The sequence below is a fragment of the Mustela lutreola genome, chromosome 1 (genome assembly GCF_030435805.1).
Source record: "Mustela lutreola isolate mMusLut2 chromosome 1, mMusLut2.pri, whole genome shotgun sequence".
NCBI classification, from domain to species: Eukaryota; Metazoa; Chordata; class Mammalia; order Carnivora; family Mustelidae; genus Mustela; species Mustela lutreola.
In genome coordinates, this window is record NC_081290.1 from 153,287,104 (window position 1) to 153,314,568 (window position 27,465).

A 27,465-nucleotide genomic window follows, 5' to 3' on the forward strand; every position below is an offset into this window, starting at 1 on the left:
GGGAACCCCAATAGAGAGAACATCATGAAAGTCTGGGAAGATGACACCATTGAAGATGCCATCATTGTTGTAAGAAAGTCCATGAAATCCATCAAGCCTGAAACAATAAATAAATTCCTCATAATTGGAGAAACTGCATATCAGCCTATTATCACAGGTTAAGTGGTTTTTAAAAAACTGTAGCATTGTTACTAATACTATATTATGAATATGATTGTAATACTGCATGCCATAACATTTTTACAACAATTCACTCATTAGTGTATAAGTGAGGCTACTGTGAAGCAATCACATCAATTACACTAGGTTACCCCAGAGCAACCATACTGCTGCTTCAATGCATAGATCAGTATACCTATAAAAAACACAACTTTCTTTTTCACTTTCTCTTTCCATTTTTTATGTTTACTCTTAGTAATATGTATAATATCTGCCATGTTTTGTATCATATAGGACGGTTGATGTAGATACTGACTGACAATTCATCTTGTAAACAGATGATGTAAACTTATGATGCTAATATAGTACAGTACTGTAAATATATTTTCTCTTCCTTATGATTTTCTTAGTAACATTTTCTTTTCTCTAGCTTACTTCATTGTAAGAATACAGTATATAATATATGTAGCATACAAAATATGTATTAATCAACTGTTTGTTATTGGTAAGGCTTTTGCAACCGTAAGGTTATAGTGCAACAATAACAATGGGTTTTGTCTGATCGTCTGGTAACAGCTGCCTAAATGGCCATATTGTGACCAATCCTTGGCTCAGCAGGAAGGAGTTATGATCAGTTGGCCGCATCGGTCATGAGAGCTGGGGTGGGGGGTAGCGGTGGGTGGAGCATGGCAGTTGTACAAGACATTTGTCTCCCTGAGCTAGGTGACTTGCCCATGCCTGTATGGATGAGTACCTTCCCCACAGCCACTGTTCAGCAGACTGCTGTAAATGGAGAAATCATGAGGTTCCAGCCAGACCCTTCCCAACTGTAAAGGCACTAAAGAATGCAATGGGCAATACAACTACTATGTTTGAACCAGTGCAATGCATGGATTGCGATCAAAACACAGCTTTATTGTGTTCCTCACCATTTTTTTAAACTCCATTCAGGAGGGATGATTTGTCCTGCCCAGATTTTTTAAAAAAACAAAAAACAAAAACAAAAAAACCAAAAAACTCCAAGTATACCTTTTGATTGTTCAGAGATAATAATGCTATAGGAACTTGAGTCCCAAATCTAGTTTCCATGTAGATGCTAGAATATCTAAACCCTTAGTCACACTCCAGAGGCTGAAATCTGACTGTTAAATCTCCCTCCCCTGGTCTGGGTCCATTTAGGGACAAGGGCCTTTTCTCACCTCTTTTCTCACCCCTGTTCATCTCCCTCCACCTTGAGCTGCTCTTTCACTCCTGGCAGGGATCGAAGTTGGGGAGAGGGTGCAGATAAAGGTGAGCTGGCCCAAACATCAGCTTCCTGACCTCTGGGCCTAGGAGAAATTTCCCGCTGACTTATAAGGGGGATGTTTTCATGGGCTCTTCTGTGGTTCCTTGAAGGCCTCCTTTTTCCTGCCACTCCCAGGCCTGGAAGCACATCCCCAGCCTCTTTCCTGTGGGGCCCTCTTGCCCCTCTGGGAAGCCCTGTGGGTGGATCCTCAGACACCCCTGACTGGCTCTCTCTCCTCTGCACCCCACACTGCACAAACTAGGGGATCAATCAGTCCCTCTACACAGTCCCGTCCCAGAGCCTAAGTGGTTGGCCAGCCACGCTTTTTCTCTCCCGATTTCCCAGGTAGAGTCAGACTCCAATCCTAGCTTCCCAGAAACCCCAGGAAACTCTCTACCCTAGGCCTGACTGACATTTCTCTAAGTAGCCCAGGATAATTTCCACTGGAATCATCTGCAGACCTCTTTTAAAATACTTAGATCTGGCTCTTCTCCCCTCTCCAATCCACTGGATTAGCATCTGAAGGAAGAAGCCTGGAAATCGCCACTGCCATTGCCAAATAAAGTACAGAACTCCATTGGTGCCTGGGTGACTCAGTGGGTTAAGCCTCTGCTTTTGGCTCAGGTCATGATCTCGGGGTCCTGGGGTCGAGTTCCGCATCCGGCTCTCTGCTTGGCGGGGAGCCTATTTCCTCCTCTCTGCCTGCCTCTCTGCCTACTTGTGATCTATCAAATAAATAAATAAAATCTTAAAAAAATATAGAACTCCAAATACATTAGGATTTCAGGGGAAAAAATAAACATATACATATTTTTAGTGTGTGTATGTTCTAAACACTGCATGGGGTACACACATACTAGAAATATACATTTTTTTTTACCTGAAATTCAAAATTAAGTGGGCATCCTGTATTTTTCTTTGATAAATCTGGTGACCTTAATCTGCACTGAACAAGTTCCCCAGGCTGCATAGTGAAGTTAGAGATCCATTGGTCAGGATCATGGGGTAAATAAAATCACCATGATAATGACCACTGGGGGGCCTTGGAAGCATTAGTCAGGCAGTTGTCCCTGGGCAACCTGTGTCGTCAAGTGCCTTTTGGATTTCTCTAGATTTCTAATAGAGCACTGAAGTTTCTCTTCACACCTGATCCCCTGTGTTTGCCCAATTCCAGGGTGAGGTAATCCCACTGTGGTCTATGGGAATGGTGTCCTCTGGAGATGTGGATGTGCATGGCAGCTCTGACCCTACCCATCTCTCCCCTCCACTGGTTCAGGCATTTTGCAATCTATTGTTATTGTAAAGAAGCTTGGTACACACAATAAATAAATAAATAAATAAATAAATAAATAAATAAATAAAATAATGCTGGGCAGTGTATGAGTATTTCACAATAAATAGAGCCCAGTTGTGTTAATAGAAGGAATAGAGACCCAGAAGGAAATGGATCTTCTAGACATGAGCATTGCTTTTGTCCAGATGCTTCTGTAGAAAATGAGCAGCAGTTTAGTGTGGGTCTGTCTATTATTCCTGCTTCCCCACAAGGGGGATTAGCAGTCATCCTCCTTTCACCCAATTGACCCTTGACCCAGGAGGCTCCACCCCTCCACAACCCACCCCAGCACTTGAGCAAAGGGGAAAGCCACCAGAATTCAGCAGGGGTGGGAGGAGCAGATCTAGAGGAGGGAGAGAGGTGAAACTAAAGGAAGAACAGAGGGAAAGCTCGGGGCTTCCTGGTGGTCAGACTAGGGCCCCATGACCCAGTATGCTCTGGTACTTTTATTCATATGCCAGTAAAGAAGAAAAGGGTTAGCCGCTCGTCAGGCCTCCTCTGTTTGAGGAGGCAGATTACATATTATTCAGAACAGGTGGGGATCACACCACCTCATGACGGCACAACAGGCCCTGGCCCAACACTCAGAGTGGAACCCCGGGTGCCAAAGAACAGCTATCTCCAGGGGCCCATGGGATAAGAGAAGGAGTCAGTCACCTACCCTGGAATTTCTCCTCTCAGGAGAAATTGAGAAACTACTGAGAAATCCTCTCAGTAGTTGGAGCCACATCCTTGGTAAGTAAAGAGGGACCAGCACCCGAGTCACATAATCTGGTTTTGAGCTTCACAATGACTTTATGGATGGACCCTATTATTCCTTTTCAGCAGGTGAGAAAACCACAGGAGCTAGGCAGGGAAGAGTAGACACTCTGGTCTGGAAAATGAACTATGGTCACTTTGGGAACTGAAATGAGTGAGATTCTCTTCCAACCACTGGTCCTGGCCAGTGGCCAGGAAGGCAGCACTGAAGTTGCTTGGATAGAGTCTACCCCAGTCAGTGTGCTTAAAGTATGCAAAAAAATAGTAAGGTCCAAATCCTATGACTGAGCTGCTGATAGAAGGAGAAGACATAGACCAGGCATTTCCACCTTTGAGTCTCATATTCCCATCTAGAGACGTGGACAGGGGATTATCTGAAAATTTGGGGGCCATGAAAGTGGTGGCTGCAAGGATTTTAGCCTGCTGGGCTATGCATGAGGCGAAGCCAGAGCCTCTGAACCCAGTCTAGAAGGCTCATGCCAGCAGCCCAAGATCAGAGGTCTGAGCAGAAAACTCTTAGGGCAAATGTTTTGGGTAGGGTGGTAGTGCTGGGAAAGGCCTCTGAGCCTCCTGGATCTCCTCCCCAATCTACAGGCCCAGCCTGGCAACCTTTCCCTTAGGCATTATACACACATTCACAGAGAGCCCCTGACATGACAGGCTTTGTGAAAGAGGCTGCATTTGAGCCTTAAAACACATGGGAGTGACAAGGGCCAAAAGCAAGGTTTCTGCCAAGGACTCAGTGAGAGGTGGGTCCTAACCAGATCAGTGAGAAGGGAAGCTCAGACTAGACACCTTCAAGGATGGGGTACCACCCCTGAGCAACCCTCTTAGAAACAAAATGGCAAGAAGAGAAGCCTGCATGACCTGTCTGAGTTCTTAAACTCCACAGCCCATTGTGACATCATTGGCCAGGAACTGGCTATAAGAAGGGAGGCTCTATCAGCATCATATCCCTGATCCCTGGCCTCCATCACCTCCTAGACCAACATCAAAGCCAAGGGCCATGCTCCTGTTATCAATTCTGCTGCTCATGTTCCAAGTCAAAGGCGTACATTTTGGTATGTGGTCTCTTCTCCCAGTGGCCAGAACAGCTCTCCCAGGTGGGGTTGGGCATGACAGTGGCCCTGCTCACATCACTTTCATCCAGTCAGTGGTGAGCATTAAGGGCTAAGGGAGAGATGTGGTTATTGAGCTCATTAACTAGCTAATTGGTCATTAAGAGGCTGGCCCACAAGGGCACAAGAGTAGTAGCTTCATGTTTTCCCTCATACCACTCCCCCACAAAAAATACTTCCCACTCTTCTCCTCTTCCCCAGCCCAGAGTTTAGCCTGTCTGATCTTAAGTTTCAGTTTTGAAATCCTAAACTTTATCTCTGAATGAGTAATGGAGGGCCTAGAAGTAAGTGCCCAGAATGAGCTGAGCATCAGATTTCCAAATCGGGGGAAAAAGAGAATGGGGGTCAGAAGCATGACAGAGCTCTGGGGAACTGCAGGTACAGAGCAGAAGCCTAACTGGGCATATTCACATGTGTACATGCAGACAGAAGGCCAGGGCCTTCTGTTCTTAATGGGCAGCTCCTCACCATTGGTTCCTTGATGGGTTCTCTCTCTAAGGCTTGGATGAGGTTGGAGGGGAGCTGGGTTACTTAGTGCCTCTCATGGGTAAGGTAATTCCCCATGTTTAATTTCCACCCCATTATAGTGGGGTCTCCACTCTCAGCCCCATGCATTTGTGACCAACTCTGTGCCTTATGAAGGTTGAAGATTTGTCCAAGTCACATAGTGCGGAAGTGGGCAGGGATTTTTGCATCCATCTGACTCTGGGCCTGCATTTCCCTCTCCGCACACTACCCCATGAAAAGAACACAGCCTATTCACCTGGCCTTCCTCAAGATTCTGGCCTGGGTGTTGGCTGAAATGTGAGTGAGTCAGGGATTGGAAGAGAACCAGCAGAACGTGCCCCTTTATAGTGTTTACAACTGCAGCTGCTTCTCACCCATTTCAGCATTGCCTCCATCACTACTCAGGGGTTTTATGCTCTAGTATTAACTGACAAGTCCACACAATTCTACACTGGTGATATTGGTTGTTCTCAGGATGAAGATGGAGAATGAGGCCCGTGGAGCCTTTGGGGCAAGATGAAATGAGAAATTCTGACGGCTAATGTAGCTTGAGGATTTACTTTGTGCCAAGCACTGTGTTGGGCACCTCAATGCCCACTATCTCATTTAATCTGTAAAACATCTGTTTTATAGGGTAGGTCCATTTTCATAATGAAGAAAGAGAGTAAGCAAGGGTAAGTAGTTTTCCCCAATGCTTACTGAAATCATTCAGTCAATAAGCAACAGAGCCAGGATTTGGTCTTGGGGTGTGGGACCCGAGCCCACCCTCTTATCAAATGTCATATTCTGCTTCTCAGAGATGTCACAGGATTAGTACCCATAACAATCATCCATAATTTGATCAAGCTTCAAGCTCATAATCACTCTTAGTGTCATAACACATTTCCTCCCACAAGCATCAGGGCAGCTTGTTAACATGATTAAAACAGTATGTTCATATATTTTTTTTTATCCTGACTTTTCCCTTTCAACATTGTATCTTAAACATTTGGCTCGCATCATTAAAAACCCTTCATAAGCATAACTTTTATGGCTGAATGCATGTGCCCTACTTTAGTCATAACATTGAGGATGCCTTCAATTTGTTGCTGTAATAGAGATCAACTGTAGTGAACATCTTTCAATTGCTGCCTTCCAGATTCTTCCCTTAGGATAGTTCTCAGCAGTGGAGCCACTGAGTCAGAGGATTCCTCATTCCTGTTGAGTGTCCCCTCGATGCCAGCTGTGATGCTATCATTATTTTTGTTGTTGTTGTTGTTGTTGTTTTATTTTTAAATTTAATTTCTTTTCAGTGTAACAATTCATTGTTTATGCACCACACCCAGTGCTCCATGCAATACGTGCCCTTCATAATACCCACCATCAGGCTCCCCCAAGCTCCCACTCCCAGCCCCTTCAAAACCCTCAGATTGTTTTTCAGAGTCCATAGTCTCTCTGGTTCATCTCCCCTTCCAATTTCTCCCAACTCCCTTCTCCCCTCCATCTCCCCATGGGAGATGATAATTGACTCTCTCTGCTTGACTTATTTCACTCAGCATAATCTCTTCCAATCATGTCCATGTTGATACAAAAGCTGGGTATTCATCCTTTCTGATGGAGGCATAATACTCCATAGTGTATATGGACCACATCTTCCTTATCCATTCGTTTGTTGAAGGGCATCTTTGTTCTTTCCACAGTTTGGCATCCGTGGCCATTGCTGCTATGAACATTGGGGTACAGTTGGCCCTTCTTTTCACTACATCTGTATCTTTGGGATAAATACCCAGTAGTGCAATTGCAGGATCATAGGGAAGCTCTAATTTTAATTTCTTAAGGAATCTCCACACTGTTTTCCAAATTGGCTGCACCAACTTGCATTCCCACCAACAGTGTAGGAGGGTTTCCCTTTCTCCACATCCTCTCAACACATGTTGTTTCCTGTCTTGCTCATTTTGCCCATTCTGACTAGTGTAAGGTGGTATCTCAATGTGGTTTTAATTTGAATCTTCCTGATGGCTAGTGATGATGAACATTTTTTTTCTTTTTTTTTTAATATAATTTTTTATTTTTTATAAACATATATTTTTATCCCCAGGGGTACAGGTCTGTGAATCACCAGGTTTACACAGTTCACAGCACTCACCAAAACACATACCCTCCCCAATGTCCATAATACCACCCCTTTCTCCCAAACCCCCTCCCCCCAGCAACCCTCAGTTTGTTTTGTGAGATTAAGAGTCACTTATGGTTTGTCTCCCTCCCAATCCCATCTTCTTTCATTTATTCTTCTCATACCCACTTAAGCCCCCATGTTGCATCACCACTTCCTCATATCAGGGAGATCATATGATAGTTGTCTTTCTCCGCTTGACTTATTTCGCTAAGCATGATATGCTCTAGTTCCATCCATGTTGTCGCAAATGGCAAGATTTCATTTCTTTTGATGGCTGCATAGTATTCCATTGTGTATATATACCACATCTTCTTGATCCATTCATCTGTTGATGGACATCTAGGTTCTTTCCATAGTTTGGCTATTGTGGACATTGCTGCTATAAACATTCGAGTACACGTGCCCCTTTGGATCACTACGTTTGTATCTTTAGGGTAAATACCCAATAGTGCAATTGCTGGGTCATAGGGCAGTTCTATTTTCAACATTTTGAGGAATCTCCATGCTGTTTTCCAGAGAGGTTGCACCAGCTTGCATTCCCACCAACAGTGTAGGAGGGTTCCCCTTTCTCCGCATCCTCGCCAGCATCTGTCATTTCCTGACTTGTTGATTTTAGCCATTCTGACTGGTGTGAGGTGATATCTCATTGTGGTTTTGATTTGTATTTCCCTGATGCCGAGTGATATGGAGCACTTTTTCATGTGTCTGTTGGCCATCTGGATGTCTTCTTTGCAGAAATGTCTGTTCATGTCCTCTGCCCATTTCTTGATTGGATTATTTGTTCTTTGGGTGTTGAGTTTGCTAAGTTCTTTATAGATTCTGGACACTAGTCCTTTATCTGATATGTCGTTTGCAAATATCTTCTCCCATTCTGTCAGTTGTCTTTTAATTTTGTTAACTGTTTCCTTTGCTGTGCAAAAGCTTTTGATCTTGATGAAATCCCAATAGTTCATTTTTGCCCTTGCTTCCCTTGCCTTTTGCGTTGTTCCTAGGAAGATGTTGCTGCGGCTGAGGTCGAAGAGGTTGCTGCCTGTGTTCTCCTCAAGGATTTTAATGGATTCCTTTCGCACATTGAGGTCCTTCATCCATTTTGAGTCTATTTTCGTGTGTGGTGTAAGGAAATGGTCCAATTTCATTTTTCTGCATGTGGCTGTCCAATTTTCCCAGCACCATTTATTGAAGAGGCTGTCTTTTTTCCATTGGACATTCTTTCCTGCTTTGTCGAAGATTAGTTGACCATAGAGTTGAGAGTCTATTTCTGGGCTCTCTATTCTGTTCCATTGATCTATGGGTCTGTTTTTGTGCCAGTACCATGCTGTCTTGATGATGAACATTTTTTCATGTGTCTGATAGCCATTTATATGTCTTCATTGGGGAAGTGTCTGTTCATGTCTTCTGCCCATTTTTTTTTATATGATTGTCTGTTTTGTGTGTGATGAGTTTGAGAAGTTCTTTATAGATCGTGGATATCAACCTTTTTTCTGTACTGTCATTTGCAAATATCTTCTCCCATTCTATACATTGCCTCTTTGTTTTGTTGACTATTTCCCATTTCAAGCTTTACTACAAAGTGATTACCAAGACGGCATGGTAGTGGCATAAAAATAGACACATAGACCAGTGGAAAAGAGTAGAGAGCCCAGATATGGACCCTCAAGTCTACGAGCAAATAATCTTTGACAAAGCAGGAAAAAATATACAGTGGAAAAGACAGCTCTTCAATAAATGGTGCTGGGAAAATTGGACAGCTGTATGTAGAAGAATGAAACTTGACCATTCTCTTACACCGTACACAAAGATCAACTCGAAATGGATAAAAGACCACAATGTGAGACAGGAATCCATCAGAATCCTAGAGGAGAACATAGGCAATAACGTCTTCTATATCAGCCACAGCAACTTCTTTCAAAATATGTCTCCAAAGGCAAAGGAAACAAAAGCAAAAATGAACTTTTGGGAATTCATCATGATGCTATCATTCTACTATCAACAAGGCAGACATGTCTTCTTCCCCAGATGAAGCTTACATTCTGATATCGGAGGCAAAAAGGGATGGATAATCTCCAACTTAATGATAAAGTGATGAAGAAATATAATACAGGGTAGGAGATAAAGAGAGACCAGGACAGGAGGGGTTAGGGAGAACTTTCCAAAGAAGTGATTCTTGAACAAAGGCTTAAACAAAGTGAGCCACACAACCATCTGAGAGAAGAATATTCCAGACAGAGAGGGGCACTGAGTAGTGCCAAGAGCACTCACTGTGAAGTCAGATTGCCTAGGTTCAAATTTTGGTCTGGCCATGACTAGCTGTGTTACCTTGGGCAAATTACTTAACCTCTCTGTCCCTCAGCTATCTCAACTGTAAAGTGGGGATGATAATAACAGTACCTATCTCATAGCATTATTATGAAAATTAAGTAAATTGGTCTTTGTAGAGTGTTTGTAACAATGCATGACACCTAGTAAGCACTCTGTGTTTGGTAAATAAAAGAGTGTAGATCCAAAAGAGCCTTTATAGATTACTGACAGTTGAAGTCTTTTGATGCAAATTGCTGAATTTTCATTCTAGTTTTTTTTTTTTTTTTTTTTTTTAAGCAAAACATGACCACTATTTGGTCAATCCAACCCACACTACAAAATCCTCAAAACCTTTATTGACTGAAAAATTGCAAAAGTGCCATCAAGAAAGAGACAAGAGGAGATCTTAGGCTCCTTAGAGTCAAACTCTTTCCTTGTTCCAGAGTACAAAGCAATTTTCAAGCCAACCAACATAAATGGACAGGCTTCTCCTTTTGTGGGCAAGGTGCTGGATCTGTACTCTGTCCAGAGGTGAATATCTCTTCTCTGCAAGAGCAGCCACAGCCTTTGCTCTCAGCTTCTCAGGGCATGGAGCTCCTCTGCCTGGAATAGAATGTTTTAACCTAAAACGGCTTAGGCTCAGGGCTTGCAGAAGGTCCACACCCTTTCTGGGTCATCTTGTTTCCTGCATGTATGTTTCCTATGGTTGCTATAACAAACAACCACAAACTTAACACCCATTTCTTACCTTACATTTTTGTAGGATAAAAGTGTGCACAGGTCTCACTGGGCAAAGATCAAGCTGTGAGCAGGACTTTGTTCCTAATATGAGGCTTTAGGGGAGAATCTTAGCTTTGCCTTTTCTAGGTTTACAGGGTATCTGTATTCCTTGGCTGGTAGTCCCTCCATCTTCAAAGATAGCAGCATGCATCTCTGCAGGCCTTTCTTCAATAGTCATATCTATCTCCTGCTTCCTTTCACCATGTTAAGGACTCTTGTAACTACACTGGGCCCACTCACATTATTCAGGATAATCTCCCCATTTTAAGGTCAGTGGATTAGCAACTTTAATTCCATCTCCCAAGTCCCCCTTTCCCTGAAAGGTAACAGAGTCATAAGTTCCAGGGCATGGTCCATTAGGACATGGATATCTATTGGGGGTGGGGTCATTATTCTGCCTAACACTCCAGAGATGGCTCTGGACAAATATTTCCCTCATTTTTCTTTGGCTAGAGCTTAGAAACAAGCTCAATGAAGTGACTTTTCTGAGATCACAATGCTAGAGAGGGGACAGAGCCAACACTTCTGTCCCAGACCCTCTGCAGCAAAATAAAGTATCTGTTGGCTTACTTGTCTTCCTAAAGGTGCTTCACTGGGCCAGCCTCTGTTTCCACATTTCTGGAAAGGGTATAATAATAACTACTTATAAGCCTTCGTGGACAATTACAAAATGTTGCATTTTTTCCTGTTTTTTTTTTTTTCTCTTTCATCCACCAGAATGTGGTAAAAGACCAATTTTTGAGGAAGGAGCTCAGTATTCCAAAATCATAGGGGGGATGGAGGCTGAGGTGGGTGAGTTCCCATGGCAGGTGAGTATTCAGGCAAGAAATGAACATTTCTGCGGCGGCTCAATCATCAACAAGTGGTGGATTGTCACTGCTGCTCACTGTTTAATTTTTGAAGAGCTACTGTAAGTATTAAGAGCCCATTCTTGTTGCTTCTGACACTGTTCATTCCCAGGGCACTCTCAGCAAAACTTGATTGCTAAGGGAAATCCTAGACCTGGTCAGTCCTGAGCCAGACAGGAATGACTACCACCCAACCCTTCCAGCCCTAAGAAGGAGGAGGCAGTGAACCTGAAGGTGGCATCTGCTATGCCCTCTTCACTGTCACCCAGGACAAATAACTATTGTTTCCCTGAGGTCAAACACTGTCCTCTTCAGGAGCATTCATGGTTTTGTAGGGTCAAAGGCTTGTTCCACCCACCTCTTCTAGGACATGTAAGACCTTCTAGGAGGATAGTCTGCTAATTCTGGAAGTCAGGAATCCTGGGCTATCTAACACCATATTTACTTGCTCCTTGGAGAGTTTTCTCTGCACTCCAAGAGACTGGTTGTAAGTCTAGCATTTACTGTTTACTAATCATGAATCAGTTACCTGCTAAGAAATTACTTGTATTAACTTATTCATTCTGACATTCAGCTACGTGAACAAGGTAGATGAATAATCCCATTTTAACTCATTCAATCTTTCAATAACACTCTGAGGCAGGTAGAATGAACAATACTATTTTTATAGAGAAGGAAACAGGCCCAATATGACTGGGTGACTCACCCATGATGCACATATAGTAAACAAAAATAGAATTTAAATCCTGGCTCCAGTGCCTATGCTTTCTGCTATACCTGCTACACCACCTCAAGAAAGTTTGAAGATACACAGAAAGTCTAACTTTTTAAAAAATTAATAAAAAAACAGGAGAAAGTTTCATCATGGCATATCCAAGGAAACTTGTCACATATGCTTCCATTATATACTTAAGGATTAGCTATTGGGAAGTTTCTGGCCATTTTGCCCTGAGGGAATGCTTAAATTATTATTTAAGATTTTTTATGCTTAATCAATAGTAAGTCTAGATTCAATTCTGTGCCTGAGTCTCCAAGTGACTGGTAGGCAAATCAATGTAATAACACCTTACCTATCTGAAGTGAGTTTGAGCCATGCCAAGTGGCCTCCTGTGTATTCTTTGGAATACCCAAAGCTAAGTACTTTCTCGGTAGCATTAGACAGGAGTATCTCATTCACATCTCTAGGACTGTGCTGGAGCAGCAATATGGCTATAGTCTGACACCCCTGGTGTTTCACTTCCCTCTACCTTTTTCAAATTCTTACATCTTCTGAGCAACAGCCCCAGTAGGACAAGTCTGAAAGGTCCCTAGAACTATAGGGGATTTAGAGGTTTGGGGCAGCATAAATTCTGTGCCCTTCATGACTCCTCTTCCTCACCTCCTTCCTCCTCTCTGTTTCTGTGCCACCAGTCCAACAGACTTGAGCGTTGTGTTGGGAAGCAATGACTTAAGCAGCTCATCCCTGGAAATAAAGGGGGTTACCAGCATAGTTCTTCACAAGGAATTTCGAAGACTCAGCATGGACAATGATATCGCCTTGCTGCTCTTGGACTCACCCATCAGGTTCAATGGACTAACAGAGCCCATCTGCATACCTGGAAAGCCCAGCCCTTCTTTGTGGCACAAATGCTGGGTGGCAGGATGGGGTCAGACCAACAGTGGTATGTGTCCACTCAGCATCTCCTGAGAGCTGCTGGGGGAGGAGCCACATCATGGGCATCTGAGGCCAGTAAATCTAAAGATGTGGGCAGAAGCATGAAAAGAGGGAGAGTGAAGGAAGGAGGAAGGAGAAAAATACTTGCATTAGAGCAAATCCCTGCATACCTGAGGCTCACAGAGGCCAACTCTCAGCCCCTTCCCAGTGCCAAGGAAACAACTCCTCAAGGCCCCTAGTTGAGATGCCAGGTCCAAACCAGTCGCCAGGTGTGGTCATATTCAGCCAGCACAGAGCATTCTTGTTTGTTTGTTTAACTGAATTTAAACTCTCCAGTTTGCCGGGGGGCCCCCATACTCTTTATTCTCTTGCATCTCCTTTGATTCACACATTGATGTTTCCCACCTGGTTCCTACAGGCATTCAAGAAGCCTGTCCCAGCCTAGATATTTGATGGTCCTGGAGTGTTGCCCAGCCATTCTTAGAAATGAATTTGTTGTTACTTGTTGTTAAATTGTTACTTGGCCAAGATAGGAAGAGCTGTACTAGGGCAGAAAGGGATTATGAAAGCTCCATTGGACTATCCCCAAAGAAAATAGGTTGGGGAACGGATGGGAACAGCACAGCTCTGTCTCAGGCCTGAACAAGACCCTAGGTCCATGGGGAGCTTTACAACCAGCTGGGGTCTGGAAGATGGTAGGTATTTCAGGCGTTTAGTAATGAGAAGACAACTAGAGTAACGCTGTTTCTGGGCTACTACTGGAGAGTTAGAAGTGAGGAGGAGGCAGATAGATACCTATGCAATTAAAACTACTCAATAAGGAGAAGAATTTAGAAATTTACTAAGAAGTAGCAATAGGTATACATGCTGAAGAGGCAGTCTTATGCTGAGAAATGATCAATAGACAGTTTCAAGGAGTCAAGTCTGTAGGGCTGGTTGGAGTCAAGGAGGAAGTCTGCTTGGAAGCAGGAATATGATTTGGAATAAGAGGAATAATCCAAGTAGGTGGGGAATAGTTTAGAAAAGCCTGGGATTGTAGAATGAGTGAATAGCATGGGATTACTGGAAGGAAGTGGGGAGTGGAGGATATGAAGAAAAGTAGACAAGTGGCTGATGGGACACAGGAATACACAGGGTGATCTAGGTGCATTATCAGCACTGGGACTGCTATCTAGTGACTTTTCTAATGTGATTTCTAGATGATAAAAGCTCTGTGAAAACTGATCTGATGAAAGTGCCAATGATCATCATGGATTGGGAGAAATGCTCAGAAGCATTTCCAAAACTTACCAAGAATATGCTGTGTGCTGGCTATCAGAATGAGAGTTTTGATGCTTGCCAGGTAACTAAGGGGTATCCCCAACTTCACCCTATAGACTCTTATCACCTCAGGGCTGCCATTGCAGGGTATCGCCTCTTCATAGAGAATAGACAGTTAAGAGTCTGTAAAATGTGTGGGATTCAGGGCTCTACCATGGAAATGGGGACATGAATTGGGAAGTACTCATTGTCAGGTCCTTGGAATGTCAGTGCATGTCCATGAGTCAGTATGTAGCAACACTGTATAAATATTTCTACTCTTTATATATACTACATAAATAGGGCTCCACTGCTTTCCCATTTTTTGGAATTCTTAAAAAAGAGAAAGCCAAGCAGGATTTGAGATTCATAGAAGGAATAATTTTATTTCATTAATTTACTGTTGAGCACATTAAGCCCTGGGGAATCCAACAATGAATGAGACACAGTTTCTAACCTAAAGGAGTCCACAAACTTCTGGGCAGGCCATTGAATAAAGATTTATAATATTTGGAAAATACATATGGATTTCATGGGACAAAAGACTGGTATCTTAGTTTTAAATAAAATCAATACCACAATTTAAAAAGAAAAACATTTTTGATTGATGCTAGAAAAAATAGGGGGGGAAAACCTTGGGAATTAGCTTCCTGTGGCTCTAAGGATGAATTATGGGTATTGTCTTTAAAACCATTCTCTTTGTCTTTGGAGATGCTCTGTTCATCATCATCCTAATGAGCCCACTTAGCTCTACTCATTTGCTGGGCAATGGATCTGGTCACTGACATAAAACTATGACTATGAATGCAGATGTTAAATATTTTGTAGAGTAATGAAAAAGCTATCTCATGGAAGGGGAGAGTGTTTATCTACAGAATTGTCTGTTATTGTTCATTGTTGGAAGATGATAATTTTTCCTGCTAGGCTGTGAAATAAAGTCTTGAAAGAGAGTTGCTGGGATAGGGGTTGAAGGAATCAGGGAGAAAAGGAGGGGCTCTGAGGTGAGAAAGAATGAACGCTGTCCATGAGAAAAAATGACTCTGTTTAGCAGGAGTCACATATGGTGATTATTGTGCAGACCAAAACCAGAGATCGTATCAAACATCATGTCAACCTTGTGTTTTCTTCACATTCTGGACAATTTAACATTATAAAACAAAAAAGAGAATTGGAACTTCTGGTTCTAGACAGAATGGAGTAAACATAGTTCCCCCAATCCCTCCCACTAAGTACAGCTAAAACTACTGGACATTATATTATAGAACAAAAATAAAGGCTCTGAAAGGTAGATATGGACTGATTGGCTATACAACACTTAAGGAAGGACCCAGCAGTGAGTTCCTTGGGTTTTCTTTTTGCTTCTTATATATCCCAGACTGGATGCTAGATGAGTCTGCATCTCAGAATGCCAATGAGCGCAGATGAAAATGAACAAAACAAGAAAGATTTCCCTCTCTTTGGACTAGGAAAGAAGCAACCTAGGAAGGCAGAAACTTTTTGACAACAGATATTAAACATTGTATTCAAACAAAAGAACAGGAAAAAAATTGATTCCCCCAACCCATCAACCAAGATCAAGTGGACAATCTCGACTTCATTCTAGCCCATGGTGGTGGTTACAGAAGCAGCTATGTGGAGAATCAGGACTTTAACTACCATCTAGTAGTAACCAGCCATCCTTTGCCCCCCTTGATGTCAGTAGAGGCACCTGAGAAACTTGGACTTTCACCCCACCTAGGAATAACTGAGCACTCCTGCTCCTCCCTTAGGTGTCATCACAGGCCTGAGTTGGGGAATCAGGGCTTCCACCCCAATCCCATGGTAAAGAGTTGCTATCCCCCCTCCCTGACTCCAGTTTCAAAGAAACCTATTAAAACTGAAGATTTTAAATAACAACCAGTCTCATAACCTAATACTCCAGGCAATACTCTAGGTAGGATCTGTCATAGCTAGAATAGAGAGATGGATTTAATTTATTGATAATCATAGGATAAAGAAAATAAGGAAAAATAAAGCCAAAAATTAGGATAAATCTATATTTTTCATTGAGAACCATTAATTCCTAGAAAAAGTTCAATTAAAAGTTAACTTAAGGAGTGCCTGGGTGGCTCAGTCAGTTAAATATTTGACTTTGGCTCAGGTCATATCTCTGGGTCCTCAGATAGAGCCCCATGTCAGGCTCCTTGTTCAGCAGAGAGCCTACTTCTCCCTCTGCCTCTGCCCCTCCCTCCTGCTCATGCTCTCTCAAATAAATAGTCCTTAAAGAAAAACAATTCAAAATGCATCATGAACTTAAATGTAAAACTATAAAAAGTTTAGTAAAAAACACAGGCAATCCTTGAGACATAGAATAACATCAAAGATACAATTCATAAAAGGAAAAACTGATAAACTGGACCTCATCAAAATTAAAAAAATTTGTTCTGTGAAAGACCCCATTAAGAGTGTTACCAAATCCAAGTTCAGCTTCCCAGTCACTTGAAAGGCCATTACTCAAGAGACAGGTTTTTGACTGGAAAGAAATTAGAGCTCTATTCAGGAAACCAGCAACCCAGGGAGAAGATGGACTTTTGAACAAAAGCCAACTCTGATGTTTCTGCCTGGTCCTGGATTTTTAAAGGGGTTTAGTGTGGTTAATAAGCAAAGGAAGTGGCAGCCATGTTTCTTGATTACATGAAGACTTGATGATGCCAGCTGTAAGCATTATTCCAATGTAAGGGGATCTGGTACTGGGAGTACTCTGTTCTTTCTGCAAAGGTGTTCCAGGTCTACAGATGCACAAAGAGAGGACAGTAAAAATCATTTGTATGACCTTAAAAAATTTTTTTTTAATTTTTTTTTAAATTTTTTTTTTAGCTAATCAGAAAGCTGAGGAGGTTTCAAATAGACTTGCTGGCTTCTGTGGCATGGGAAAGTTCTAGTCCTTCACTCCTCAAGGCCCATGGTCTACAAAACCTCAAAGAAAGTAAGTTCATTCTGTTAGAGATCAGGGGACTCAGGTCAGCAAGTAAGGAGTGTGTTAAGATGAAGCAAGTCAACACTTAAGACTGATTGGAGTGCTGTTACAAAAGGATGAAAACAAAGCTATAGACTGGGAGATGATATCCAACAAAGGAATTATCTAGAACATATAGAGAACTCTCAAACTCAATGGTAGAAAAAAATCTATCCAGTTAGGAAATGGGCAAAAGACATGGACAGACATTTCACTAAACAAGATATACAGAGGGCAAATAAGAACATGAAAAGAAGTACAATGTTATTAACCATTAAACAAATGAAAATTAAAAGTATAATGAGCTATCAATCCATACCTCTCAGAATGGCTTAAAAAGAATAGTGACAGGGGGACAAGATGGCGGGGACAGCTATATGTAGATGAATGAAACTCGACCATTTTCTTACACTGTACACAAAGATAAACTCAAAATGGATAAAAGACCTCAACGTGAGACAGGAATCCATCAGAATCCTAGAGGAGAACATAGGCAGTAATCTCTTTGATATCAGCCACAGCAACTTCTTTCAAGATATATCTCCAAAGGCAAAGGAAACAAAAGCAAAAATAAACTTTTGGGACTTCATCAAAATCAAAAGCTGCTGCACAGCAAAGGAAACAGTCAAGAAAACAAAGAGGCAAGACACGGAATGGGAGAAGATATTTGCAAATGACAGTACAGACAAAAGCTTGATATCCAAGATCTATAATGAACTCCTCAAACTCAACACACACAAAACAGACAATCATATAAAAAAAATGGGCAGAAGATATGAACAGACACTTCTCCAATGAAGACATATAAATGGCTATCAGACACATGAAAAAATGTTCATCATCACTAGCCATCAGGGAGATTCAAATTAAAACCACATTGAGATATCACCTTATACCAGTTAGAATGGCCAAAATTAACAAGACAGGAAACAACGTGTGTTGGAGGGGATGTGGAGAAAGGGGAACCCTCTTCCACTGCTGGTGGGAATGCAAGTTGGTGCAGCCTCTTTGGAGAACAGTGTGGAGATTCCTCAAGAAATTAAAAATAGAACTTCCCTATGACCCTGCAATTGCACTACTGGGTATCAACCCCAAAGATACAGATGTCATGAAAAGAAGGGCCATTTGTACCCCAATGTTCATAGCAACAATGGCCATGGTCGCCAAACTGTGGAAAGAACCAAGATGCCCTTCAACAAACGAATGGATAAGGAAGATGTGGTCCATAGACACTATGGAGTATTATGCCTCCATCAAAAGGATGAATACCCAACTTTTGTAGCAACATGAACATGACTGGAAGAGATTATGCTGAGTGAAATAAGTCAAGCAGAGAGAGTCAATTATCATATGGTTTCACTTATTTGTGGAGCATAACAAAAAGCATGGAGGACATGGGGAGTTAGAGAGAAGGGGGTTGGGGTAAATTGGAAGGGGAGGTGAATCATGAGAGACTATGGACTCCGAAAAACAATCTGAGGGTTTTGAAGTGGCGGGGGGGGGGGGCGTGTGGGAGGTTGGGGTACCAGGTGGTGGGTATTATAGAGGGCACGGATTGCATGGAGCACTGGGTGTGGTGAAAAAATGAATACTGTTATGCTGAAAATTAAAAAAAAAATAGTGACACCACCAAATGCTGACAAAAATGCAGAGGAACTGGAGCACTCATGCATTCCTGGTAGGAATGTAAAATAGTCCAACCACTCTGGAAAACTGGCAGTTTCTTGAAAAATGGAATGCACTCCTGCCATACAAGCCAGCTAATGCCACTCTTAGGCACTTATTCTGGACAAATGAAGGCTTGTGTTCACATTGAAACCTGCCCAGGAGTGTTTATAGCATTCATAATAGACAAAAATTGGAAACAAATTTCTTTAAAGATGTGGATGGTTAAACTATAATACATCAATGCCATGCAATACCACTCAGCTATGACAAAAATACACCGTTAATACATGCACCAATGTGGATGGATCTCATGAGACTTACACTCTGTGAAACAAGCCAATCTCCAGAGGTCCCACAGCGAATAATTCCATTTACAAAACATTCTAGAAATGACAAAATTATAGACATGGAGGCAGCCCAGAAAGGGCAACATGAGGGATCCCTGTGTAGATGCCGACATCCTGGTTGTGCTATTGTACTGTAGTTTTGTAAGATGTTGTTATTGGAAGAAACATATAAAGATGTTATTACTGGAGAAAACACGGGATATCTCTGTATTACTTCTTACAACTGCATTTTAGCATTATAACATACACTTCTTACAACAGCATTATACAATTACAACATTACAGTCATTGCCTTACACAACCACAGTTATATCAAAATTAAATAATAAAAAGAAGACAAAGCTTCCCAATAATAGCAGTTACAGAAAGATCTCAGATCCTAGCTCTATCACAGACTCAGAGAGCAACTATTTCATACGGAAGCATGAGCCAAAGGGCTCCCAAGATCAATAGAAAAGGGGAAACAACATTTAACAGATAAGATTGGAATGAGAGGGAAGTTGGAGAAAATGTGGGAAAAATCATAAAAGCTTGAAACAGCATCATGCGCCCAGGGAATCTCCAGGATTTCGGAAGCTAGAAATTATAAGAGACGAGTCTGGAGAGCTGGACAGAACAAGATCAGCAGGGGAGGTATGTGCCAGGCATGGAAGACTTGCTGTCATCCCCACCGCTTACCCAAGAATATAACAATCAGGCCCCATGGGCACTCCCTCTGGACCATTTCAATCTCTTTGATTTAACACTATCCCACATTCAAACAGCCAAAGCCAACTGTGGCAAACTTCAAAGGCATCAAGGGTCACCTTTGATGACATTTTATGTACCTTTGCTTCAAGCAGTGGCTGGATCCACTATCTAGAATCTAGGACTTTTTCTTTAAGACCTCTCCCATCAAAATGTACTGTAGTGAAAACTTCTAAAATTAATTGTCTATTACTTAAGAATATTATAAATTAAGGTGTGGTTATCATTTTAGGCCTTGTTTTTATAAAATCGTGAAGTGAAAATCTTTGCTTTCTGTTTGGACAGCTTTCTATCATTAACAATAAGCTGACAGTGATGCAGTCAACGAAATTTTTATAAAATTATTTAATATTATCATCACTTTAAAACAGATAAACTAGGCAGGTAGTCCCCTGGGTTCAAAAATAGTCTTTAAAAATAAAATCATGCTTTTAAATTTAGCAAACTTCTACAAACCATATCATCATATAATTCAGGGAAATGATAATTTTATAATGAAAACATTTAGATATGTTCAAAATAATAACAATATGATGATGCTATACTTAAAATACAAATTAAAATTAAGTGTTAACAATGGAAAAATGGATTTTTCATTAACATTTCCCAACACTTTTCCTCTTTGTAATACCCTTACTCAGGTTACACTATGAAAATTAAAAAGTTTAATTAAAAACTAATTTTTAAATGGCATAGTCAAACAATATAAAATCAAACTTATCGCCAGCTAGTAATTCAATACTTTTGTGAAGGACTATCAACTTTCCAGAGCAACAGTCATAACAATGAACTAACTGTTTTCAGGTCTGTCTTCTCAGCTCCAACAGAATTGTTGTCTTACTCGTGTGTAAATTCTCACTGCATAGCACAGTGGTTGGCACATGAAAAATCCTCAAAAAATGTTTGCCAAATAGATGAACCTTCCAAGTAAGCCAACAACTATCTGTCCATAAAATGGCCCTAGGGGAGGGGACACTTGAGAGAGGTCCTCAAGGAGGCTAAGAGTCTGCAGGTTAAGAACTGGCATCCAACTGGGCTGCTGAGAAGTCTGGTTATGGGACTGCCAAGCTGACTTGATTTAGACCTGATCCAGTTTATTTATTTTTTTTTATCACATTATTTTTTTAGAGAGTTTTGGGTTCACAACAAATTGAGAGGAAGGTATTGGGATTTCCCATTTACCCCTGTTCCCACATGTCTAACCTCTTGCACTATTGACATCCCCCAACAGAGGGGTACAATTATTACAACCTACAGACTGATACGGACACATCACTATCACCAAAAGTTCGTAGCTTACTTTAGGGTTCATTTATGGTGTTATGAATCCTGTAAGTTAAGAAAAAAGTCTAATTACGCATAGCCATCATTATAGTATTATACAGAGTAGTTCCACTGCCCTGTGTTATCTTGAGCTCATCATCCCTGCTGCTGTCACAGATGTCTTATTTCACTACATAGATTCTTTGACTTTTAGAATCACAGACACTTTATTTTTATTTAATTTAAAAAAAAATTATTTTAAGTAATCTCTACACCCAGCATAGGGCTCGAACTTACAGCCCTGAGATCTAGAGTCACATGCTCTACCAACTGAGTCAGCCAGGTGCTCCTAGAATCACAGATTTAAAAACTATGAAGAAATATATAGAAATATTTAATCAAGACTCTGCTTCACAGGTGAGATAATATTTATTTTAATCATCTATAATTCCCTTCACTATCTGATTGGATCCAAAGCAGTGTAATAAGTTCATAGCTCTTTTACACATACTCAATATTTTCATTTTCTCCACTACCCTGAACAAGGGGCTGGGCAGCTCTCACTTTCCCTGATTAATAGTTGAGAAAAGAAGGACTAGAATTTAAGCGACTTGTGCGAAGTCCAGGTGGTAGTGGTGCCAGGCTGAAAGCTGAGTCATCTGCTTCTACCCCAAAACAGAGAGGAGTAATGACATGGTATAATTAACTGTCTCACAGAGGTGAACTTCCAGGCTCTCATGGTCAGTATGTTTCTAATCAGACAGACAGTTGGCTATCAGACTTCATTTTGGAAGAAAGTCCCACTTAGGCAGGTTGTCATCAGCACCAGGTCCTTAACTGTTTGAGACCAGACTCTCCTTTGAAGCAATGTGTGCTTTTTCTTTCCAACAGAAAGAAAAAAAAAAGGTTCATGGATAAAAGGACATGTATTTACAGACATCCTTCTTGGCCCCAGCAGTCTGTGAGGAGAATCTCTATTTCCTAAATATACAAGCAATGTTTGTAACACATAAGGGTAAAAATAACAATATTAATATATTTCTAGGGCTTTTACTACATAGCATTTACCCTGGGATGAGTGATTCATAGATTCTTAAAATTTTATCTGCCGACAGTCTTGGCAAGTACTTGGTATTATTTTCACTTGAACTATGTGGAAACTGCAGCTTAGAAGAGTTACTTGCCCGGGGACAGTTGTATAAGAAAATAACGAATAATCAAGGCAACAGAAAAATGAGATTTTTTTAAAAAGATTTTATTTGACAGACAGAGATCATAAGTAGGTAAAGAGACAGGCAGAGAGAGGAGGAAGCAGGCTCCCCACCGAGCAGAGAGCCTGATGAGGGGCTCGATCCCAGGATCCTGGGATCACGATCTGAGCCGAAGGCAGAGGCTTTAACCCACTGAGCCACCCAGGCGCTCCTAATGAGATTTTTAATAACATTCACCCCTTCATAAAATGAGGAACATTATAAAAACAAAATTTATGGAAGGAGTTAGTAGAGTGGAGATTCTATTTATTTGGTTCTTGCCCAATGACTGAAACAAAACCAGTACAAACAAAAACACCCACAAAAACCAGACAAGTGTTAGAGACAACATTTTATACTGGAAAGGGCAATTTTGATTTTGTACCACATTTATTGGATGTCCTTGAGCCATGACCTCTTTGTAATTCTGCTCTGTGTATCCCTCTGCTTGGTGATGCACCCCTCAGTCAACCCAAACTCCATTTGAACACATTTATTCATTATCTCCCCTCTACACTTTATCTCTGCTATCCACACTCTATGACCTGGGAACTAGTTAATCATTTATATCCAAAGTCATCCCTGGTTCAGATCTTCATTTTTATGTCCTCCTCTTAGTTCCTCTACTTCCTGTCTGATTCCCCTCCAGTCAGTCCCCTGCCACACACACACTTCCTGTCAAATTCCTATTTACCCTTCAGACTAAATGCTTTGAAGTCTACCCTGACAGAACTTTCCCTCAACAGAATCAATTTATTCCCTGCTTTGTACTCCTCCTTTACTGTGTTCATACTCCTGTCCCATCAAACACAGTTGATCCTTTTTGCTTACTTTTTGATCTCTTCCACTAGAGCATAAGGTCTTGTATCCCAAAGGCCTGACGATTAGTTTTTCCCTCAGTGAAGATTTGTTAAATGAGAGTGATCAAACCTCTTTAACCTTCAAATTTGGAATTATAAAATGGGAATCAAAATATCTACCTTACTGGGGCTCCTGGGTGGCTCAGTGTGTTAAAGCCTCTGCCTTCGGCTTGGGTCATGATCCCAGGGTCCTGGGATCGAGCCCCACATCGGGCTCTCTGCTCAGTGGGGAGCCTGCTTCCTTCCGCCTCTCTCTCTCTGCCTCCCTGTCTGCCTACTTGTAATCTCTGTCTGTCGAGTAAATAAATAAAATCTTAAAAAAAAAAAAATACCTACCTCACTGAGATAATGTGATTGATGAGAAACAAAAATCCAGGGGCTAACACTGTGCCTCAATGTATCGTGTCCAGGAAATATTGGTAATCCTTCTCCTTCTGTTAGAGCTTGTTGTAAGATTCCATTCATTCTAGCCACCTGTTCATGATCTTGGAAAAGAGGCTATTTCTCCATTACAGAAAGGACTCCTGAATGATTGTAGACCCTCAGCAACTTCCATGAAAGGCAAGTAGCAAGGTGGAAAGAATGTGTGCTTTGGCATCAGGAAGTCCTGGTTCCAGTTCTGGCTGGGCTATGGTGTAGCTCTGATCAAGCTTTTAGAGTCTCCTTAAACTTAATTTTGCATATATTAAAATGGGTAGAAGAAAGCCACATATACATACATATATATACATATAGATAGATAGATAGATAGATAGATAGATAGATGGTACACAGGAGGACTTGGTATATATTTTCTATATATGTAATCATGGGAGCCATAGGCCCTTGTGATTCCACCCCAGATGCGTCATGCATTCAGAAAAGCTTTAGGTCGCTTGCAGACAGACACTCACACCAAAGAATTAAAAAGGAACATCATTCTCCTTCATGCTTCTAGAAGAACACGAAAGGAGATTCAATGCATTTCTACCAACTCTAACAATACTTCTCATATCCTGCTTTTGTTATTTTCTTTTACAGCCCTTTCCAGAGCTGCTCATTTGGTAAGGCCCAAAAAACTAGCTTCCACTCCTCTTGGTCTGTGCAGCATTTGCTCTCTCCTCCAACTCCCTTCTTCTGTGCTATATGCAGTTATTCTCTCACCAACTCCCTCTCTCTCCTCCCTCTTCAGTTTTGTCCTCTCCACTGTCTATAACTCTCAGAGCTAGCCTGACAGCAGCATACTGCTCCTGTGGACCCAGGAGAGGGGTGGGCATGGTCAGCAATGATAACATCTCTTTTGGCAGCCTGGAACAGGGGAGATCAGTGCATTGTCTCAATGAGTGACTTATGCTTTGTCTTAAATGAGAAGTCTAGAATGGGACTGACTATTGAACCGTGTTCTCTGCCCACAGGGTGACAGTGGGGGCCCTCTGGTCTGCACCACAGAGTCGGACAAGACCTGGTATCAGGTGGGCATTATCAGCTGGGGCAAGAGCTGTGGACAGAAAAACACACCAGGAATATACACCTTGTTAGAAAATTACAACCTCTGGATTAAGAAAGTGACTGAGATAGAGGGAAGGCCCTTTGATGCTGAGGAAATGAAAGCTCCTCCCAACAGGAAACAAATGAGGTCCCACGCTGCAGAATTTCCAGAGCCAGGAAGCCCCAGATTCTGGATCCTGATTTCACTTCTGTCCTACGTGATATGCTGGGACATTTTCTACTGATAATAAAGCAGATGCGATTCCTCAACCAGTGAAGCTGTGTGAAAATGTACCACCAACAGACAGATAGGCTACAGATTAGATCTAAGGGCCAGGAACTGAAGGTGACAATAGATAGTAAGACCAGAGAGGCAGGGTGGAGCCTTGCCTTGCGGACTAGGTTTTGGGTTCCTCCATTAGTCAGGACTCTTTCCAATGCAAGTGAGTTATCTATCTCAAACTAAAGTCAAAACTGTTATTTATAGATGTAGATGTACATAGCAGAAAAAAAACAGGAGTGGTATTTGGCTTTGGGCATGGCTGAATCTAGGGACTCAACAAATGTCAACAAGGACTTTTTTTTTTTTTAGAGTTATCACCCTCAAAAAGGGCTTCCAAGTGGTGACCATAATGACTACCAGTACCTCCAGTTTGCATCCTACCAGTTTAATAGCCCCAGTCAAAAGAGAGAGCCTTCTTCCTGATAATATCAGCAATTAATTCTCATAGCTCATAAGCCCACAGCCCATTGCTGCCCCAGTCACTGTGGCTAACAGTGGCATTCTTCTAGGTGAGGCTTGAAGTCCACTCCAGGAGCCAGCAAAGGGCCATCCATTTAGAACTATGTGAACTGATAGTGGGTGCAGGTGGTGCCCTACACAGAAATAAAAATGCTATGAACAGGAAAAGGGAACTGTGTGTTGAAGATGTCCTTTGATGGTGGACATTCTGGTTGGCTGGCCTCCAAGATAGCCAAATTCCAGGCTCCCAGGTGCTGCTGAAGAAAAATATGTCCAGAAATTGCTGTTTCAGGACCACTGGGACAGCAAGGCTAGAGTGGGGGGAAAAGAACTAGGAAGTGCTTTGTCTCACAATCTTTTTCTGAAGTATCAGCCATGCTGTAGGTCATGAGAAAATTCCCAGGTTCCTTTTAAAGTTTTGCATTTGCTAAATTGTCACTGCATCTTTAGTGTGGCCCAGGAATCCAATGGAGACTGAAGCCAAAGAAAAGAGTCACATGGCAGCACTCAGTAATTTGGTCTTACACTGATAGCTCACAGAGTCAGATGCTGGAGGATTTAGCAGAAGACAGGATCCCATCCTCAAGAAGCTTTTTGGCAAACACTGATATGTCCCACACCTGACCCTTCCAACAGAGTGCTAGAGGGTTTGGGACCCAGGAATCCTGCAGAGTACAGAGGGGACCATCTTCATGGGCTGGCAGGACCCAGAAGTCTCCTCAGAGAGACTGAAACATGGAGGAGAATCTACTGAAGGTAGAAGTGACGTTTTTCCAAGTGTGGAAAAGAGAACAAACACGGCTAACTGGAGATGAACATCATCAATTTGACTAAAGAATAAACTGGAAGTGAAAACTGGTAATAAGATGAAAGCAAGGGGGAAAGAGAACAAACCCTTCTGCCCCCAAAGAGAAGAGTTCTAAGGTAGAGAATGAAAATGTGATTTTTAAGCAGGGGGTCCTGAGAAAAAAAATTAACATTGCTCAAGAAAGAGGTAAAAATGAGTTGTCCTCAAAGTAAGGATAAGTATTGGCAAGTTATTAGTTCTAACATATGGGAAAAACAAAATACTATGTGAAAGATACCTGAGAGACTAAAACAGTTAATTTTATATCTCAACTTGGAAAGTATGATGGTTTTTGGATGAGATTAGCATTTGAATAAGTGAACTTCCAGTAAGCAGATTGCTCTCCATAAGGTGGTAGGCTTCATCCAATTAGTTGAAGGTCTGAATAGAACAAAGAGACTAGCCTCCACAAAAAAGAGAGACTTTCTTCAATACATTGCTTTTGGATTTCATCTGCACTATCACCTTTCCTGGGTGGTCTTCTCAGAGTTTATCACCATCAGCTTTTCTGTGTCTTGAGCCTGATAGATCACACAGTGGATTAGAATTTACCAGTCTCCATAATCATGTGAGGCAATTTCTTATTATACACATACATACACACATGCACATACACACACACTTTTCTCTGGGGAATTCTGAGTTGTACAGATTTTGGTATGGAGAATGATACTAATTTTTTTTAAAGATTTTATTTGATAGAAAGAGAGCATGAGTGAAAGAGAGCATGAGCAGGGGGTAGGGGCAGAGGGAGAAGCAGTCTTCTCGCTGAGCAGGGAGCCTAATGTGGGACTCAGTCCCAGGATTCTGGGACCATGACCTGGGCTGAAGGCAGATGCTTAACCACCTGAGCCACCGAGGCATCCTGAGAGTGCTTCTAGAAGAACAAAATTTTAAGGAGGAATTTTCTGAATTCATTCTGGGGTTTCTGGAATTCGTTTTCTAATCTGATTAGATTTAAAGACACTAATGATTTCTAGTAGTGAAGAGAGCAGTGATAGTCCATGGTGTGATGGGGCAATTGAGATAAGCAAAATATCACCATTGTTTATTCCTTTCCAAAACTTAAAAGAAACTAAGATCA

The 27,465-nt window shown here is 41.7% G+C and overlaps 1 protein-coding gene across 3 annotated transcripts; it reads left to right on the top strand.

Moving 5' to 3' along the window:
- Positions 1 to 4,474: 4,474 nt before the first annotated feature.
- Positions 4,475 to 25,060, top strand: PRSS55 (serine protease 55). Of its 3 annotated transcripts, none has more exons than XM_059177182.1 (6): positions 4,475 to 4,597; positions 11,112 to 11,304; positions 12,653 to 12,903; positions 14,096 to 14,238; positions 24,346 to 24,368; positions 24,720 to 24,943. In XM_059177182.1, exons 1-6 carry the CDS (start codon positions 4,543 to 4,545, stop codon positions 24,841 to 24,843), a joined length of 789 nt encoding a protein of 262 aa, XP_059033165.1. In that variant the 5' UTR covers positions 4,475 to 4,542; the 3' UTR covers positions 24,844 to 24,943. The 3 variants fall into 3 exon arrangements, with proteins under 3 accessions (XP_059033165.1, XP_059033173.1, XP_059033154.1); XM_059177190.1 differs by lacking the exon at positions 24,346 to 24,368 and adding an exon at positions 22,107 to 22,176 and having other exon boundaries at positions 24,720 to 24,810; XM_059177171.1 differs by lacking the exon at positions 24,346 to 24,368 and having other exon boundaries at positions 24,720 to 25,060.
- The last annotated feature ends 2,405 nt before the right edge of the window (positions 25,061 to 27,465 follow it).

Excerpts from the sequence above, each read along its gene's own strand:
- PRSS55 (XM_059177171.1), top strand. The coding sequence starts at position 4,543 with ATGCTCCTGTTATCAATTCTGCTGCTCATGTTCCAAGTCAAAGGCGTA. Across the intron at positions 12,904-14,095 it reads ATGGGGTCAGACCAACAGTG|ATGATAAAAGCTCTGTGAAA; the intron begins GTATGTGTCCAC and ends TGTGATTTCTAG. Across the intron at positions 14,239-24,719 it reads AGAGTTTTGATGCTTGCCAG|GGTGACAGTGGGGGCCCTCT; the intron begins GTAACTAAGGGG and ends CTCTGCCCACAG.